Consider the following 18,206-nt stretch of genomic DNA (forward strand, 5'->3'; position numbering starts at 1 on the left):
GCTTCCTGTCCTGCCCTCCTCCTCTATACATACCTCTCCATCGCTCTCTCATCGTGTCTAGGGCCTCTCGCTCTGTGCATTGACTGTCCCTCCAATCTTAAACTCGTCTCCCTTTGCAGGCCCTCCCGATCCCCCCCCTTCACAGCCCTGATCCAGTCATGGCCCCCTCGACGACGACCGCTGGGCGGATAGACGAGGCCCGGGGTCTTGCGAAGACCGACCCGTCGAAAGCCGAGAACATCCTCAAGGAGGTCCTCGCACAAGGCACCGGCTCGAGCGAGGCCTCGTCGCGTGATTACGAGAATGCCTTGGTGTCGCTGGGAGAAGTCTACCGGGATCAGAAGAAGCCGCAGGAGATTGCGGACCTCATCAAGACGAGTCGCGATTCTTTCTCTTCATTTGCCAAGGCAAAGACCGCCAAGCTGGGTATGTTGGATGATCACGGATGTGGCAGGGACGTGAAACTGACTGGCTTCGTCTGATAGTCCGCCAGCTGCTGGATCTGTTCAGTGAGATCCCGAACACCCTCGATATTCAAGTCTCCGTCATCAAGTCATGCATCGACTGGGCCATCGCCGAGCGCCGGTCCTTCCTTCGCCAGAACCTCCAGACTCGCCTGGTGGCCATCTACATGCAGAAACAGACCTACTATGATGCCCTCACTCTCATCACCCCCCTCCTCCGCGAGCTGAAGCGCCTGGACGACAAGCTCATGTTGGTCGAGGTACAGCTGCTGGAATCGCGGGTGTATCACGCCCTGGGCAACCAGGCCAAGGCCCGTGCTGCGTTGACGGCGGCCCGGACGTCAGCCGCCTCGGTCTACACGCCCCCGAACCTGCAGGCCAATCTCGATATGCAGAGCGGTATGCTACACGCAGAGGACAAGGATTTCAACACGTCATTCTCCTACTTCATCGAGGCTCTGGAGGGATACAGCTCCCTGGACGAGGGTGACAAGGCTACCGCGGCCCTGCAATATATGCTGCTGTGCAAGATCATGCTGAACCTGGTGGATGACGTGACGAGCCTGCTGGGCTCGAAGCAGGCCCAGAAGTACGCTAGCCCGCGACTCGAGGCCATGAAGGCGGTGGCGCGTGCACACGCCCACCGGTCTCTGGAGGAGTACGAGAAGGCTCTGTCGGACTACCGCTTCGAGCTGGGCAGCGACACCTTCATCCGCAACCACCTCCGCAGACTGTACGACGCCATGCTGGAGCAGAACCTCATCAAGGTGATTGAGCCGTTCAGCCGGGTCGAGCTGGACCACGTCGCCAAGATGGTCGGGCTGGACACGCAGCAGGTGGAGCGGAAGCTCTCGCAGATGATCCTGGACAAGGTCATCATCGGCGTGCTGGACCAGGGAGCGGGATGTCTGATTGTCTTCGACGAGACGGAACGGGACCAGGCCTACGATGCGGCCCTGGAGACCATTGCGAAGCTGAGCAATGTGGTGGAGGAGCTGTACACTAATCAAGCATCGCTGCTGGAGTGATGCGGTGGACATTATTGAGTTATGCTAGGGAAATGAGACAGCCTTGTCATGCCATATACCGTGCTGATGAGTACATGTACAGTTGCGTAGAACTATATTGTGTTGTAGATTATGTGTTGCTGGGTGGGCAGCCGGGGTGGCCGAAAAGGGAAAAGCGTGGCCTGGCCGCGGCGAAAGAATCGCGACGTGCAGCCGAGCCCGTCTTCCGTCGTCCTCGTTCCCATCCATCATCCGCCATCCTCTGCCACGCCTCGCGCCCTTCTGTCTCATCGCCCCAGCGATCACCCATCATCTGCCAATCCGCGGATCCTCCCTTGCGGCCTTGTTCTCTGGTCTCCCGCCAACCATGAACGCCCCAATTCCCCCCAACTACGGGCGTGGGTTCCCTCCCCAGGGCGCCCAACGCTCGCCTGCCACGCCTCGTCGCGGACCCCAGGGACCAGGTCAGTACCCACCCCTTGGCACCTTCCCCCCATACGCTCCTGTGACTTACTTCTCACTCATATAGCGGCCGCGATGCCCGTCCCCATGCCACAGCACGCCGTCCCACCGCAATACATCCCTCCTCAGCAGCGCAGCAGCATGCAGCACCCCAACGACGCCGCGCTCCGCCGCAGCCGCAAACCCACCGACCGGAACATCCCCGATGGCATTGAGGAGACAGTCATCGGCGAAGGCGTGCAGCAATACAAGAACCTGCGCGATCTGGAGAAGCGTCTCGACGCCGCCATCGTCCGCAAACGCCTGGACATCCAGGACTCCATCAGCAAGACCGTCAAGAAGTACCGCACGATGCGCATCTGGATCTCCAACACCGTCGAAAGCCAGCCCTGGCAGACCGCCGCGCCCGGAAACAATCCCGGCTCCGGACGGTACAAGGTGCGCATTGAGGGCCGCCTGCTGGACGATGACACCGATCCCACGGCGCCGCAGGACAGTGACGACGAAGCCGACGACGATAATGACAACGATGACGATGCCATGGAGCAGGACGGCCCCAACTCCAAGAAGCCATCCTCCAAAAAGTCCAAACAGCGCTTCTCGCATTTCTTCAAATCCCTCACCGTCGACTTTGATAAGCCCGCCACCGCCATCCCGGAGGAAGTCAAGCCCGTCACTTGGAACAAGCCGCAGTTACCCCCTAATACTGCGACGCTGCCGCCCACGGCCGACTTCGACTCCATCCAGTTCTCCCGCGCGTCGCAGGAGAACCTGAATATCACCGTGAGTCTGGTGCGCGATGAGACGCCGGAGCGGTACAAGCTGAGCAAGGAGCTGGCGGAGGTGCTGGACGTGGAGGAGGAGACGCGAAGTGGGATCGTGCTCGGCATTTGGGACTACATCCGCGCGATGGGCCTACAAGAAAACGAGGAACAGCGGCTTGTGCGTTGTGATCATCGTCTGCGATCGGTACGTCCATCCATCACCTCTCATACTATTTACCGCCCCCTTCCCATATTCCCTCCCGCCATACTAACCACGCAAAATACCCAGATCTTCGGCCGCGACACCATGTTCTTCCCGCAAATCCCCGAAAGCATCGGCCCACACACCAGCCCCATCGACCCGATCCGACTGCCGTACACGATCCGCGTCGACGAAGACTACCACCGGGACCCCGCGCCGACGGTCTACGACATCCAAGTCGCGCTGGAAGACCCCCTGCGGTCCAAGATGCTCGCCCTCACCCAGAACCCGCAATACACAGCCTCGATGCGCCAGATCTCCACGCTGGACGACCAGGTCGCGCTGATCGTGCAGTCGCTGACCCATTCCCGCGCCCGTCACTCCTTCTACACCGCCCTCAGCAAAGACCCCGCCACGTTCGTTCGCCGCTGGATCAACTCCCAGCGGAGGGATCTGGAGTCTATTCTTGGGGATGCCACCCGCGGTGGCGGTGAGGATGCCAGTGGGCCCGAGTTCCGCCGTGGCGGTCTTGACGGCGCTTGGGATACCCCTGTCGCCAGGGAGGCGGTGCGGTATATGCTTGCCAAGCCGGAGGCCGCGATGGGGCGGTGAGATGGGATGGCTTGTCTATCACTTCTTCTATCTGGCTGTTTATCCGTCTGTTAGTCTGTCGGTCGGTCGGTCTGCCTGTGGTCTTTGTATCAAAGATGACTATCCGACTGGATTGACTAGATATGGTAGGCTAGGGTAGTGCTAGTGATCGTAAATGGGTCGTTGTACGTTCTTGTTGTTATTAAGCAAGCAGGCAAGGCAAGGCAGCAAGCAAGGCAGCGCAGTACGCCGGCAAGCAAGGCGAGAAAGCTATGTAGTTGCTAGTTGGTTGTTGCTAGTTGTTGGCTGGGGCGCTCACGTGGTGTTTGGTTTCGGGTTGGTCCTGGTATCTATCTATCTATCTGTCTATTCTATCTGTATCTCTTTTCTTTCTTCCTTTTGTTTACGAATTTTTACCTTTTTCAGCGGTAGTATTCTTCTGCTTCTTCGGTTCTTTGGTTACTTATTTTCAGGCGTAGGTCATAGTATTACTACGCATCATGATGTTCTCTACAGATAGTACTACTAAAGTAGTTAGAGTACAGTATAGTGGTGTGGTGTGGTGTATGGTGTAGTATATAGTCAACTACCTACTTACTCCGTACTCTCACCGGGTACAATGCGCAGCACTGTCGCAAAGCCAATCAATTAAATATGTTTTATTTTTCCAATTCTGCTTCTGCTTCTGCTTCTGCTTATTCTTCACCCCCGGACTCTCCTTTTTCTTCTTCTTGACGGACATTCATTCGTTCATTCTTTCATCTGGAACTGAGTGACACTGACACTGGACTGAACTGGACTGAGATCTAAGGACAAAACAAAACCCAAATGGATAAACAAATAAAGAAAGAAGCATTGATCAAACCCGTTTCTCTAGACCAGACCAGACCAGACCAGACCAGACCAGACCGATCCTTACCGAACCATACCGGACCGGACCGGGTTACCAACTCCGAATCAAGGACTCAAAACTCAAGATAAGAGAGACCGCAATAATCAATCAATCAATCAAGTAAGTAAGAAGTTTCCGTAACACGTGCGCGGTATATAGAAGACCTAGGCTACCATCTGCGATGGAGTCCTCGCTGAATCGGGCAGGGGAGGTCCCAATGGGAGTCGGGGGCGGGGGTGTTCTTTCTGTTGGGGGATAGGTATCGTGGGCGCGATACTCGTGGTTGTGGTTGTGGTTGTGGTTGTGGTGTGGTTGGGGATTATGAGCAGAGCTCACTCCATTCTTCTACGAGCGGTGCAGCTCCATCTAACCCGATTCTCTAGATCGAAGAATCCGATTGAAAGTAAATAGGTTAGATGAAATGGACGGGGGTGGGAGGTTCAAGAAGAAGCCACGGTAGCCTTCCTCCGTCTCAACTCCTCGGTGAGCCTGGAATCGACGGCCGAAGCGACCTTCTCATCCGTCAAATCATCGAGGAAGGGACCGCCCTCCTCCTGCTCGAGCTTAGCCGCGGCCTCGAGAACGACCTTCTGGGCGATATCCTCCCTGAGGTGATTGATTTTCTCCTCCGTGGCAGCGGACTTGGCCTCCGCGGTCTTGTCGGCAGCGGCAGGGGGGGTACGGAAGCGCTTCAGTACGGTCTCGACCATCTTGGAGAACCAGAAGTAGTTGAGGAAGTTGAGGACGAGGTTGGAGATGACGTAGGTGAGGACGAGCCAGGTGGGGACGCCGGCGGCGGTGTGGGGGGCGTATTTGGAGACCTGGATGCCGGCGCGAGCACAGGCCTCATTGACGCACAGGGAGCCGTCGCGGATCTGGAAGACCTGGGAGGTGACGTCCACGGGACGGAGGCGTCCCAGGTCTGCTTCAGCGCGTACCACATGTCCTGGTAGACGGCGAGCGATTGGTAGGTGCCCCAGAGGAGACGGCAGCAGAAGAAGCTGGAGAGCAGGAGCATGCCGTTGTACCATTGGAATTTGCTGCCGGTCATGTTGACCTTGTCGAGGAACCAGTGGATATTGAGGAAGGGGCTGGAGAGTTCGTAGAGGATGAAGACCGGGGAGTAGTAGTTCACAAAGGGTCTCTGGTGTGGTGGAGATGTTGGTTAGCTTGGGATGTGTGGGGGGGGTTGTGAGGGGGAGCTCACGAATCCGAAACTGAACACCCACAGGGCGCTGAGGGCATGGAACAGCATTCCGACACCGAAGAGCTTGATGTAGACGGTGCTGACGATCAGATCGTAGACAAAGTATCCGGCTGCGAAGGCGGAGACGAGGCCGCAGCCGCCGGTGTATCCGTAGACGCGCTCGCCGGCGGTCATGGAGTTCCGCTCGTCATCGACGAACATGACCCAGAGGGCGAGGGCGTTGATGAAGGTGCTCTGCACCAGGGAGACGACGTGGACATCCCAGTTGAGCTTGGTGCGAGGGTTGAGTTGGGGGTAGTGGCGGGGGAACAGGATGGGCGACAGCAGGGGGGAGAGGACGAAGTGGATGGCCAGGTAGCCGACAAAGGCGATGATGACCTCGTGGGCATGTTCGGTCAGGGCTGGGACGTTGTAGTGGAGGGCCCAGGGCTCGACGGCGTCTCGCAGCCAGGCTGGCGAGGGAGGGAAAGGGTCCAACATGCCGGTTGACCGCTCCTCCGAGTCGAGGGGAGAGAAGCGGCGAAGAAGGAGGCAGAGTGGGGGAGTGTTGGGGCAGAGGGGAAAGGAGAGGAGGAGAGAGGAGGAGGAGGAGGAGGAGGAGGAGGAGGAGGAGGAGGAGGAGGAGGAGGAGGAGGAGGAGAAGATGGGGACAGCAGAAAGGAGAAGAGGGCGGAGACTAGCGGCCTCGGTCTGGTCTACAGAGCAGCAGCCATGGTACGGAGTAGTGGCTCTTGGACCCAGGCTAACTCGCCCTATTTAACCGTCGGCCTCGGGCGTCTGGGCTCCTCCGGCGCTTAATCAGGGCCAATTACCCACCTGCAGGGGGAATAAAGAGGGTTGCAGCAGCAAGCATTCAATACAAGGCAGGCAATAATGCAATAATGCAATAATGCAATAAAATAATAATAATAATAATAGTTGTGGTGGCTGACTCAGTAGGGGGCATGACTTCATGCCATGTGACTTGACAGCACAACTGTACATTCTTTCTCTCTACGGCCATCTACAGCACAAGGACTAACTCAGTAACAGTATCGACTTCATGACGAGTTCTAACTCAAGTACATACATACAAAACTCAGCCAATGCCGTCCGCTCGCTGAATATAAACAATCAAACATGGATGGGTAAGTAAACATGGGGCATACAGGGGTCATCACAACATAGGAAATTACAAAGGAAAAAGAATCAACCAATCCCAAGCCACCCGACCGTCATATCGGAGGCACGTATCAACAAATACTCGAAGGAGAAGAATGGGGAGGGGGGAAATGCTATCAAGCCAGAAAGTAACATCACGCTGCCCATGACCGACAAAGAGAAAGAAGAGAAGGGGTCGGTCATGCAGCAAAATCAGATCAGATTAAATCAGATCAGATCAGGCCAACGTCCACGTGCGCGCACTAAGCCGTGAGCTCGTCGGCCCCGAGTCCGCTATCGCTGTGATGTCCATAGACCACCATCTTCGATGACGCCTCGTCGAGCTCATCCGCCTTCGTCGTGTGAGCATCGTCTTCTGCGTCCGACGCATCCTCCTCCTGATCGTCTGCAATGGAATGTAGCCCGCTAGAGCTAGCGGCGCTGGCCCGGCGATCGACGGAAGCGACACTGTTGGTGCCGTACACCATGCTGTCGGCATAGGTGCCCGTATAGCTAGTGCGCCGTTCCGTGCCGCCGTCGCTCTCCTCTCCGCTCGGGTTCTCGTCCTCTTCCGGGAAGACATCATTCTCCTTGTTCACCACGGAGCTCCGACCGCCCCAGGAGGTCTTGCGCTGCGAGGCGTTCGATCGGTAAGAGTGGCTGCGCTTCAGGCTCGCGAATCCGCTCTGGCCGCTCACCTGTCGCTCACCAGGCCCGCGGTTGCCCGTGACGTTGCTCAGACTGAGAATCCGACGTTCCTTGCCGGAAGGGGTGCCGGATCCCTTTTCCGACCCGCGCTTCTTCAACGCCATCCCGACGCTGCTCCCGAGAATGCTACGGGCGTCCTTGGCGGTGCTGGCGGTGCTGGTCGCACTGGGGCCGCGGGCCCGAGATCCACGCGCCTTTCTCACACCCGGCCCGTTGGGACGGCTGAGGAGGACACTGCGAGCGTGGTCCAGGACTCCTTCGAGGATCCGCTTCTCGAGACTATCCGCACGGTCTTCCATGACTTGCATCTCCTCGTGACGGAGCTCAAGCGCCATCTCCAAGCCGGAGACCTCCTTGTTAAGTTTGGTGTTCTGCTTAACAAGGTCCTCCTTCTCGGTCTTCAGGCTGTGGATGATAGATAGTAGAGAGTCCTTCTCCTCTCGCAGAGTCATGATCTCGGCTTCCACTTGCTCCCGCTGAGCGTTTCTCCTCTCCAGGGCGACGGCCGCTTCTTCCGCCTCCTTGCGTCGGCGCTCGTTATCCTCGGCCACCATGGCGGTTTGGGCGGCGAACATCTCGTTCATTCGGCGGGAGGTCTCCATAATGTCCTTGTGCATCTCATCCAGCTTCATCATCTGGTTAACCGACTCGTCGTGGTTGTTTGCATGGTCGATGAGCGTGTCCAGCTTCTCGTGCACGGGTCCGTTGGTATTAGCAGCATGCTCCAAAAGCTCGTCCAACTTCTCGTAAACCTGGCCATTAGTACTTGTAGTGTGGCTCAAGAGGTTGTCCAGCTTCTCATGGACTTGGTCATTGGTAACGCGTTCGACGAGGGTGTTGAGCGTCTCCTGAACCTGCTCACTCTTTGCACGCTCGAGGAGATCATTGAGCTTTTCGTGAACCGGACCGTCATCGTATTTCTCCGGCTCCGGCGGTGGCAGGGCAGGAAGCAAGGGGGTGATGCTCGAAGGGATCGTGGAGAGGTCCATCCGGATGTCCTGCGCCGACTTCTGAGAATGGTCGTAGTGCTGACCAACGATGGCGAGGATCTCCTGGATAGACTCTAGCACCTGGGGGTGGAACTCATGCAGCTGGCTCTCCACACGGTCAGTAGCAGCAGCAGCTCGCTCGATATCCGACCGGGCCTGCTCTTGCTGAGTCTTGACATCATTGTGCATCTCCTCCATCTTGGTATAAGACACGTCCACCTTCTCAAAGAAGGTTTGCGCATCCGAGGACATCCGCTCACAGGCCTCGTTGACGCTGTTCCCCATGGATCCAATGACAAGCTTGATATCTTCCGCCAGAGCCTTCGTATTGGTGACGGCCTCAAGATGCGCATTGTCACGTTCCGCCGTCTCAGTGAATTTGGAGTCGAGGTTGGTTTCCAGGGAAGATTGGACTTCGTCGTACTTAGCCACGATCTCAGCAAGCTTTTCATCGATCTTGGTGCCAATCTCGACGATGATAGCCGCCCTGGTCTCGTCATGCTTGACCATCGCTGCTGCGTCCCGCTCTTCTTTCTCGAGCTTGGTCGCATCCTGCTCACCCCGAGCGCGTTCGAACTCCCGATTGATAAGGTCCGTCAGTTCGTTGACATTCTCGACAGTCGTGAAGCTCTCCGCGGAAGCTGCCAGGCCTTCCAGGAGCTGCTTGAGCTCGGAGAGCCCCTCACTACTTCCATCCAGCTTGCTTCTGAGCTCGTCACCTAGTCCCTCCACGACATTTCGGGCCTCTTCGATCTTTTCAGCAAGGCCGGCATGCTCCACTTTTCGAGCGTCGAAGGCTTGTCCGGTCATCTCGCTATCAGCATCGACTTTTTCGCGGAACTCGGTGACAAGAGCGGTGAGATCTTGAATGTCGGTCTTCGTGGGCAAGGTTTCGATATCGGGGAGCTTGAGCTCTTCCACCTGGGTCTTGACTTCGAAGATCATGGCCTCCACGGTCTGCAGGTCCGCCTTGACCAGCTTCTCGGCATCGTTCTCCTCCTCACCCTCGGGAGTTCCTTTGCCTTTCATCTCGTCCAGTGCAATCCACATGTCCTTCATCAGGGTCTCCAAGGTACCAATCTCGGACTTTGTCGGGCCCTCCGATTCGACGCGAGTGGAAAGCTCGGATACGGCCTCTTTGGTCTCCTTGACCATAGCCTCCAAGCTCTGGAGTTGCTCTGCCCTGGCGATTTCATCGGGAGCAGGGAACGTCATCTCATCCAGCTGGGCCTTGGTATTCCGAAGAAGCGTTTCGATAGCATCGGTGTCTTCCTTCCTGGCTGCCATCTCGTCCGCAGGCTGGTCCCGAGCGACAATCCCCGTCACCGAGCTGTGAAGCTCTTGTAGACCAAGTAGGACTTCATCAAGATGCTCCTTTTTCAGCATATCTTCAGGAGCCTCGGCAGCCCGAGGAGCAGCCTCGATGGCCTCGACTTTGACTTGGAGTTGAGAAATCAGGGCCTTGAGACCTTCGATATCGTTGCTGGCGCTGTTATCGCTGGCGAGCATCAGCTCCCCTCCGCGGGTTGTCTCAATCTCCTCACTCTCCTTCTGGGACTGCCGCAAACCCTCAACATCTAACTTCAGGTTACTGAGACCTTCTTTCAGCGTCTCCAGAAGTTCGGAGTAATCGGGACCAGCAGAAGGCCTTTCAAGGAGCTTCGCCAAGTCTTCTCTGATGATACCGACACCATCGGTGAAGGCATCGATGACCTCGCCGTTCGCGGTACCCGTGTTTTCACCACCTTCCTTGGGCTGATTCGTCTCTTCCCGGAATGCTTCGAGGCTCTCACGGAGCGCAGCAATGATCTCATCCTTGTCACTCGTCGGCTCAGTCGGTTCGGCACGGACAAGAGTCGAGTTCATGGAGTGACGAAGTTCCTCGAATTCCTGCTTGATGATATCGGTGATATCATCGTTATTGGCAGGCTTTTGGATCTCCGAGATACCACGGATGGCGCCAAGAATTTCATCGTTGTTAGAGGGGGTATGCTGCTCCAACATCTCTTGGATAGCCGCTAGGATCTCCTCGTGACCCGTAGACTTTGGTTGTTCTGAAATTTCGCGAATAGCCGCCAAAATCTCATCGCTATTAGTACTGTTCTGTTGTTCCGACATCTCGCGAATAGCAGCGAGGATCTCATCGCTATTAGTACTGTTCTGTTGTTCCGAAATTTCGCGAATAGCAGCAAGAATCTCGTCACTGTTCGTACTGTTCTGTTGTTCCGACATCTCACGAATGGCTGTGAGAATCTCTTCATTATTGGAGGTGGTCTCCTGCTCGGACAATTTTTGAACAGCGGCAAGAATCTCTTCGCTCTTTGCATTCTTTTGCTGGTCGGCGATATCGCGAATGGCGTCTAGGATCTCGTCTTTTTCGTTTGACACATTGCTGTGAATGAGCAAGGAGCTCATGGTCTGGCGCAGATGCTCAAACTCCTTCTCCATAGCATCAAGAAGTTCCGGCGTATCCGGGTTGCCACGAGGCCCACTCGAGAAGGCGGTCTCGGTGATTGTCTTCTCCATGTCAGCCTGCAGGAGGCGGAACCCTTCCTTGACGGTGTCCATGATCTCATGCTTCCCCGAAGCTTCGGCAGCATTTGCAGCATATCCCTCCACCTCCTGGCGCACAACGGCGAAGCCATCTTTGAGAGTGTTGAGAAGCTGCTCCGCGTTGCCTTCGTGGACGGAGAATTGCTGACCAAGCTCTTCTTTCATGCCATCAAACTGCTCCTGGACACGTTCCAGCATCTGTTCGCCTATGCCGTGGTTCGCCTCGTTAGCCTCGTGCAGCCCGGCGGAAATCGCTTCCATGAGGTCATCTCTGTTCAGCTCAATCTCCCTTGTCATGGAGTTTTGGCTTTCTAACCCTTCTGCGATGGCGTTGATGATATCGTCGCGGGAAACACTCGGTTGAACGTGGGTGCTAACGACCGACTGCTGGGCCACAAAGGCTTCGTTGATGGCGTTCGCAACGTCTTCCTTCGTAATGTGCGGGTGCTCCGCCTCCTTGGCTGCAGCAAAGTGGGATTCCAGGCCATGCGACATTGCGCTCAGAATGTCGTCGCGGCCGAGTCCTGAGTCTAGCGTACTCCTCGTAAGTGCGGTTTGAGATGTGACGGATTCGGTGACTGCCTGCAGTATCTCATCGCGCATACTCTCGAGGTGTTCGGGCTCCACGCCGCGAGGAGCGGGTGGTTCGAAGTTTGCCAGGCATTCGTGAATGGTTTGGACGATCTCCTCCTTGGTAATGCTTGGTGGTTGCTCAAAGTTCTGCACTCCAGCCTGGACGGCCGCCAGCACTTGATCGTACGTAACAGCCTCCTCATACTGCGGCTTGTACTCTTTGAGCCCTTCCGTTAAACACTCCAGGATCTCTTCGCGCTCCAGTCCGAAGTTCTGCAGCTCGATTTCAGGCTTATAGGTCTCCCAGGCCTCCCGGACAGTCTCGAGGATATCTTCTTTCTCCATAACAGGACCCTGCGGTTCGGCACGTAGATGGGACAAGTCAAGTTCATCCACGGCCTTCTTAACGATGCCGAATATTTGGGCGCTGTCCATGGCAGACCGGAATTCCGAGATGGAGGAGGATTGGTATCTGCTCTCGTCGATGATTGAGGCCAGTTGATCTCGGAGTTCATTTAGACTGTCTTCGACCATAGCAGCAATGTCCTCGTTGCTGGGACCATCGGGCTTATCTTCTATGGCGCGAGAAGATTGAACGTCCTCAATCTGTCGAGCTAGATTCCGTCCCATCCCTAAGACTTCCCCGCGCAGTTCTCGAACGAGGGCTTTAACTTCGTTCGTCATACCACCTCCTTCGATGACGCTGGTCTTCACTCTTTTCATGATTGAAAGCATCTCGTCCGCCATATGACTATCCGCAGGGACCAGTGAACGCTCCGCAACATGGCCGTGGTTGCCTTCGACAACCTCCATATCCGGTTCGTATCCCTGCTCGGTGCCGAAGGACCTTGTTCGGGAAACCCCGATATCAGGATTCCCCGGTGACGAAACGTCGCTGGCGCCGATCACGGTATGTGAACGGATCAGGGCCTTATTTCCGGCATCCTCTTTCACGTGGTCCAGAATCTCTTCGAGCATTGCCGTAATAGCATTTTCGGTGGATTTGTCTGAAACATCGGAGACGGGCCTGGACTTTATTTCTTCGACCAGTTCCAGGAGCTTGTCTTGGCTTTCTTTCGTGCCCATCTCTCTCAAGACCTTCTCGAGCAATGCGATGCTGGCGGAGCCATCGGAAATCGGCGAAGGAGATCCACACAGTTCACAATCTATGGAAGCGGTAAAGGGACTGGGGCTTGACATTCGTGGCGCTGTTCTCTTCGAGTTCGGGGAACTATCCGAATCCCTGCGGTTATTACCAAATTCAGAGCCCAGGAGAGTACTGAAATCCCACCTTGTAGCAGCGTCAGGATCGAGAAACTTTGCAGCTAGATTGGAGGATAAATCACGGAGACTCTTGCGAATGTCCTCATCTCGGGCGTTGGTTGCGGCTTTAAGGCTGACCAGGTCTGTAGCATTGTCTTTACTTCGTCGGCTCAACTGCACCATCTCCCGCTGCAGGTTGCTGGCGATGTCTGTGAGGCTGACGATCTGGGTGGACAATGAGTGAAAGTTGTGGTTGTCCGGACGCGGAGGGCCGATGAATGGGTCTGCATCGAGACTCTTCGGTTGTTGCGGCTCGTGTGGCATGGGCAATTGCATGTTTTGTAGCGCCAGCATGGTCGCCGAAGGAGGTGTGCTTTCGCCCAGAATTGGTCTGGAGAGGTATCGGTTGGAGATGAGTAGATTAGGCAATCCCCGGTCAGGTTCTCTATGGTCGGTATCTCTATGTACGAGTTCTCTATGGTCGATTTCCCTATGCTCGGGTTCTCTATGCTCGGGTTCTCTATGATCGACATCTCTATGGTCGACATCTCGCGGGTCAAGGGAGTGAGAATCCTTCGTGGGTGTGGTATCGTACTGCTGGGGGCTCTGGTCCTGAATCGATGCGCGCTGCGGCCGCTCCGGTGACCGGTTCTCGAGGTAGTTTAGGAATTCGCTCCGAGCATCTGTATTCTGGAAAGACTGCATGCGTCTGTGAAATTGGCCCTTGATGAGAGACTTCTCCGGAGACTTGGGCGGCATGGGGTTTGTCGTGTACGGACTCGTCGTGCTCTCGCGCATCTTCTCTTGGAAACTGGCGGCGACGGCCTGGATGCCCGGGGAGACATTTCCTCTGGTCAAAGGACTGGTAGAACTGGGGTTCATGGGTAGCGGAGGGGGGGCCCGTTCGGGGTCCGAACTGTCCCACCTTCGTTTGCCACGAGATCACGGTCAGTCTGATACAATTCCCGGTTTGGTTTGCGGATATGGGCCCCAGCGGAGGGGTGGAGTGGGTACGTACATGGGCACGGATTGATTTCGAACCACCAATTCCCGGTCGTGGGAACCCTCACGAGTGTGTGAAGGCATCATAGGCAACTCCAATGCCGTTGTGTAACAGGAAATTCTAAAAAATCAAGTAAAGGGAGGAGAGGGAGGGGGGGTATGTATGTGGATGTGGTGGCTAAAAAAGTAAATCGGTCGAGGGGATATATCCGGAATGCGCGACAGGAATGGTCATCAAAAAAAAGGGTAAAGCAGATCAAAATCGTAAGGGCATATCAATTCGTCAAAACAAGAACGCAACAAATGCAGGGAGTATCATAGGGAGGAAAGAATCGCAAAGTGAAAAACAACGGGACAAATGCGCTTGCTAGGGGAGAGGCGGGGGAATCAAGGAGGACGACGACGACAACAACAACCACGCCAACGGCGACAGCGACGGACAACAGTGGCGACGAGACGGTTGCAAGGGCCAGTCCACAAAAGAAGAGCACACGCGCTGAGGAGAACGAGTAATATAGTCAACCATCAAAGTGGAGATGGAGGCTGGGAGGGAACGGTAGCTCATGGGGCATCGACGGAAGCCCGATCCAATGTGCGGCGTACACATCAAAGCTCCGCGCCTAGCAACCGATCGCCTGGCCGTTGTCTGGTAAACACCCCGGGGGCGGTGAGCCCCAGCGCCTCCCCAGCCACCTGAGTCAGCCTGAGGCTTGCACGCCCGACCGGCTCGGGCACTAAGCCCCTTGGAGAAACCTGCCCGGAGCAGTCTAGCGCCATCCAGTCGGTAATCCGACCAATGGAATTTTTGCACACAAAGCCCTGAGCCCTCTTCACTCAAAAAAATAGAACGTCGAGCGCGGAGAACCTCACTTACTCGACCGAAGCACATCGACAACCACCCCATCGACCTGCCGCTCCCCGGGACTTTCACAATGAAGTGTTAGTGAACTGCCGCTTCACCCTCGACCCTCCCCCTTTTGCTCGTCTTCGATCGAAACTAACATGATGGTCGGATTATAGTCATGAAAGTGGGCCGTGTGGCCATCATCACCCGTGGCCGTTACGCCGGTAAGAAGGTACGACAAACCACCGATTCTGCTTCATTATTTTTCTGGCGAGGAACATCATATATATCCATCCCTATTCTACATCTACTGTGACGAGCTTGGACTGGACGGGACGGAGACATCGCGCGACCGAAAGAAGTGAAAGAAGAAAATCATTGCAAGAAAGAGATGAAATTTCGACGTACTTGGGATGGGAATAGGGGAGAGAAAGAGAAAGAGGGAGAGAGAGAGAGACTCCGAACGAGCGAAATCACAAACACACAATGGGGGGCGGATGTTCCGGACTATTCAGATCAAGCAGCGGCAGCAGCAGATGAAACGGATGCAACGGATGGATGGATAAGATGGGATTGATTTGCAGGACATTGTGCTGACCAGGGTTCTTTTTGCGATATGACAGGTCGTCATTGTCCAGCCTTTCGAGACTGGCTCTAAGGCGCACCCCTTCCCCTACGCCATCGTCGCCGGTATCGAGCGCTACCCCCTGAAGGTCACCCGCCGTATGGGGCAGAAGACCGTTGAGAAGCGCAGCCGCATCAAGCCCTTCATCAAGGTCGTCAACTTCAACCACCTCATGCCCACCCGCTACACCCTTGAGCTCGAGGGTCTCAAGGGCGCCGTCACCGCCGAGACCTTCAAGGAGGTTTCCCAGCGCGAGGACGCCAAGAAGACCGTCAAGAAGGCTCTTGAGGACCGCTACACCAGCGGCAAGAACAGATGGTTCTTCACTCCTCTGCGTACGTTGATCCTTCTCTCTATCCGGCTTTTTCTTTTCTTACGCGGGCCACCAATTCTGACTGTCGGTTTGCAGGTTTCTAAACGGGATATCCTGGGGCGTTTTGTCGTTTGAGCGCGCAAGGTCTTGATGAGGCAAAAGGGAAAAGCAAACGCATCGAGGACAACCCGGTTCATGAAAGCATGGGATCACGTGAAGTATGCCATAGCTAGCGGAAGAAATGAAATGGGAAATGTGTCGATGTACAGGTCCAGGACTTGGCCAATTTTTCTTTATCATGAGGGAGGCCACTCAGATCTGGCGTCCATCTCGCAATGAAATGGAAAATATGAACAAATTCAATTTCTTTTTTTTTGTTTCTGATTTCTGATACTGGCTCTACCACCACTACTGCCATGTCTTTGCCACTACTAATCTGGGCCCTCGCGGCTCACCAGGACGCATCTGGATTTCCATACCCCAACCGACCGACCAACTCAGAACAACGCATACCTTCCTCCTCCTTCCCCCCCCCCCCCCCTCTTCAGAAGTCGGCAGCCGCTCGAATATGGATCTAAGTCCGTCATGAAAGAAACATCGACGTCCCTGTCCCGAGCGCCACTCCGTCCCGCCAAGCAGGGCTCCGATCTACTTAGGAAACCTAGTTCCGCTTAGTCCCGTCGTTGATTATATCCCCGCGCGGCGATTTCTCCGTACGAGAATCCCAGCGCATCCGAATGTTGGGGTAAAAGCGGAGTCCCAGGAGCGAATCACCCCCCACCCAAATGTAGACCGGAGGGTGATACCTCGTATGTACTCCGGGGATTGTACCATGGTGTACCTCTAGGGCCGGGCCCTGAGTGTAGAGACGGGCGGCTGCTAGGTACATAGAGTACTTGGCTTTGTCCACCTGCTGCGCGGGGGGTCGGGTTACTGCAGGGGGTTTGGCCATGTTCACCCGTGGTCTAGACGGATGTATGTCAGGACTCAGGACGTGTCCGACTCCGGAAAGCCATCTTATGCGGGGCTGTCAGCGTAGTCTACTCCGTCCTGTCTAGTCTAAAGTACTGGCCATGGCTAGGGAATAATTATGCGGGCATGATGTGTACCCGATCGATGCGGAGGTGCAATTAGAGATTGCAATCTGTGCACGTCGTTCCTTACCCGAGGGAATATCCGGCTAGGCGCTGGACTTTGTTGGTGCGACAATCCCCCGGGTCTGTTCGCAATCCTGGCAGGTATCAAGGTGTAGACGGGGTAGGTCGGTGGTATGCTGTTGTTATCTCAGGGGTGGCCGTCATACAGGAATCGGGCAAAATCACTACTTCTGAGTGCATGCTAGCTAAACTAGGTCGACCTAATACTACCTAGACTCCGCTCTACCTGGACGGTCTGGATAGTCTGGGGAGCCTGGGGAGCCTGGGGAGACGTCCATCCGGGCGTGCGGAATCCAAGTGCCTCACCGCGGGGTTGCGGTCCAGAAGGTCCTGGAGCACCGAAGGACTGCATTACGATGCATTTGTGTCAATGCCAGCAGGGATCAGGGGCTGAGAACTGACATCCGGGTCTGATAGCGTCGAGCGACATGCAGGACATCAGCGAGGTCGATGATCATGATGCGACCGGCGAGGATGGCACGACGCAACCAGTGCCACCTGAGCAGAAGTACGATGCGGATGGTGGGCGCTAAGAGGGAATGACATCCTCGATATCGGGACCAGAATACGACGGAGAGGTTATTTTGGAGGGATTGTTGCGGGCGGTTCAAAAGAACGTGCAAAACTGCCACCAGACGGTTGGCGTTCTTAGCGCCTGGACCGACGGGCGGATCAAACTAATGCAGCAAGCAGGACACACCGTCCAAGCAGGCAGACGGGCTGATGGTAACAAAAGACGGGCATTCCAAGGGTCAGGGCATTATTTCCAGGGCACCTCCGACCGCCGACCCCAGACCCTCCGGGGGGGGGGGGGGGGGGGGGTTCAGGCGCAGAGATGCTTGCCTCTCCCGCAGGAGATCAACGAGCGCGGTTACCCGTCTCAGTCCTGAGGTCCTGAGGGTCAAGCAGGAGTCCGTCCCCCGTTGTCTGTGATCCGGACTCACGCGTTGAATGAGATGAGTTGAATCGGCAGGTGGATAGCAGTGGGTTGGCTGGTTGGGCATGTTTTTTTGTTTCCTTGTGACAGGCAGCAGGTATAGCCTCTGATAAGGACGGAAGATCTGTCGAAAACTGGATCGCAATCCTCGGGACTGGCGAGAGTTGCCCCGAGGCAGCAAGACTCACGGAGTCGTCGTCGTAGTGCGACGGAGGGAGTCGAGGCGGACAGACCCGCAATCACATGCCATCAGCCCACGGGGTTTCTGTCTGTCTGTGTCTGTCCCTCTCCCTCTCACGACTATTTCTTCCCTCTGGCATCATCTCTCTCGTCTTTCCTCCGGTTCCTGCCACGCCGGCGAGGGTTTCCCTGTCCAATACTTGGCCTTCACTCGCTTGGCCGACGGAGTAGTCTGCCTAGTATCTTGGTATAGTCGCGAGCTAGTCTTCCTCGCCACCATGACAACGCAACCAACCGTTACCGCCGTTATCGAGACCAAAATCATCATTCGAT

The 18,206-nt window shown here is 55.8% G+C and overlaps 4 protein-coding genes across 4 annotated transcripts; 2 read left to right on the top strand and 2 right to left on the bottom strand.

The window, feature by feature from the left end:
* Nucleotides 1-21: 21 nt before the first annotated feature.
* On the top strand, nt 22-3,940 carry BO70DRAFT_340233 (SWI-SNF complex subunit). The gene is made up of 6 exons (XM_025541279.1): nt 22-426; nt 486-1,450; nt 1,601-1,607; nt 1,771-1,935; nt 2,001-2,902; nt 2,987-3,940. The coding sequence occupies exons 1-6, from the start codon at nt 159-161 to the stop codon at nt 3,509-3,511; spliced, it is 2,832 nt and encodes a 943-aa protein (XP_025397666.1). The 5' UTR covers nt 22-158; the 3' UTR covers nt 3,512-3,940.
* Nucleotides 3,941-4,822: 882 nt separating this feature from the next.
* Nucleotides 4,823-6,169, bottom strand: BO70DRAFT_430790 (TLC domain-containing protein; the record flags this gene model as incomplete). Its single annotated transcript, XM_025548184.1, has 3 exons — nt 5,590-6,169; nt 5,290-5,526; nt 4,823-5,266 (listed from the first exon to the last, which is right to left on the bottom strand). The coding sequence occupies exons 1-3, from the start codon at nt 6,067-6,069 to the stop codon at nt 4,823-4,825; spliced, it is 1,161 nt and encodes a 386-aa protein (XP_025397667.1). The 5' UTR covers nt 6,070-6,169.
* A 438-nt stretch (nt 6,170-6,607) lies between these two features.
* Nucleotides 6,608-14,364, bottom strand: BO70DRAFT_381047 (uncharacterized protein). The gene is made up of 2 exons (XM_025545438.1): nt 13,834-14,364; nt 6,608-13,740 (listed from the first exon to the last, which is right to left on the bottom strand). The coding sequence occupies exons 1-2, from the start codon at nt 13,902-13,904 to the stop codon at nt 6,993-6,995; spliced, it is 6,819 nt and encodes a 2,272-aa protein (XP_025397668.1). The 5' UTR covers nt 13,905-14,364; the 3' UTR covers nt 6,608-6,992.
* Nucleotides 14,365-14,662: 298 nt separating this feature from the next.
* Nucleotides 14,663-15,781, top strand: BO70DRAFT_363893 (60S ribosomal protein eL27). Its single transcript, XM_025543677.1, has 4 exons — nt 14,663-14,756; nt 14,838-14,893; nt 15,285-15,621; nt 15,696-15,781. The coding sequence occupies exons 1-4, from the start codon at nt 14,750-14,752 to the stop codon at nt 15,701-15,703; spliced, it is 408 nt and encodes a 135-aa protein (XP_025397669.1). The 5' UTR covers nt 14,663-14,749; the 3' UTR covers nt 15,704-15,781.
* The last annotated feature ends 2,425 nt before the right edge of the window (nt 15,782-18,206 follow it).

The sequence above is a fragment of the Aspergillus heteromorphus genome (assembly GCF_003184545.1).
Source record: "Aspergillus heteromorphus CBS 117.55 chromosome Unknown BO70scaffold_20, whole genome shotgun sequence".
NCBI lineage: Eukaryota > Fungi > Ascomycota > Eurotiomycetes > Eurotiales > Aspergillaceae > Aspergillus > Aspergillus heteromorphus.

Excerpts from the sequence above, each read along its gene's own strand:
- BO70DRAFT_381047 (XM_025545438.1), bottom strand. The coding sequence starts at position 13,904 with ATGATGCCTTCACACACTCGTGAGGGTTCCCACGACCGGGAATTGGTG. Across the intron at positions 13,741-13,833 it reads CGAAATCAATCCGTGCCCAT|GTGGGACAGTTCGGACCCCG; the intron begins GTACGTACCCAC and ends TGGCAAACGAAG.
- BO70DRAFT_363893 (XM_025543677.1), top strand. Across the intron at positions 14,894-15,284 it reads GCCGTTACGCCGGTAAGAAG|GTCGTCATTGTCCAGCCTTT; the intron begins GTACGACAAACC and ends GCGATATGACAG.
- BO70DRAFT_340233 (XM_025541279.1), top strand. The coding sequence starts at position 159 with ATGGCCCCCTCGACGACGACCGCTGGGCGGATAGACGAGGCCCGGGGT. Across the intron at positions 427-485 it reads GGCAAAGACCGCCAAGCTGG|TCCGCCAGCTGCTGGATCTG; the intron begins GTATGTTGGATG and ends TTCGTCTGATAG. Across the intron at positions 1,936-2,000 it reads TCGCGGACCCCAGGGACCAG|CGGCCGCGATGCCCGTCCCC; the intron begins GTCAGTACCCAC and ends TCACTCATATAG.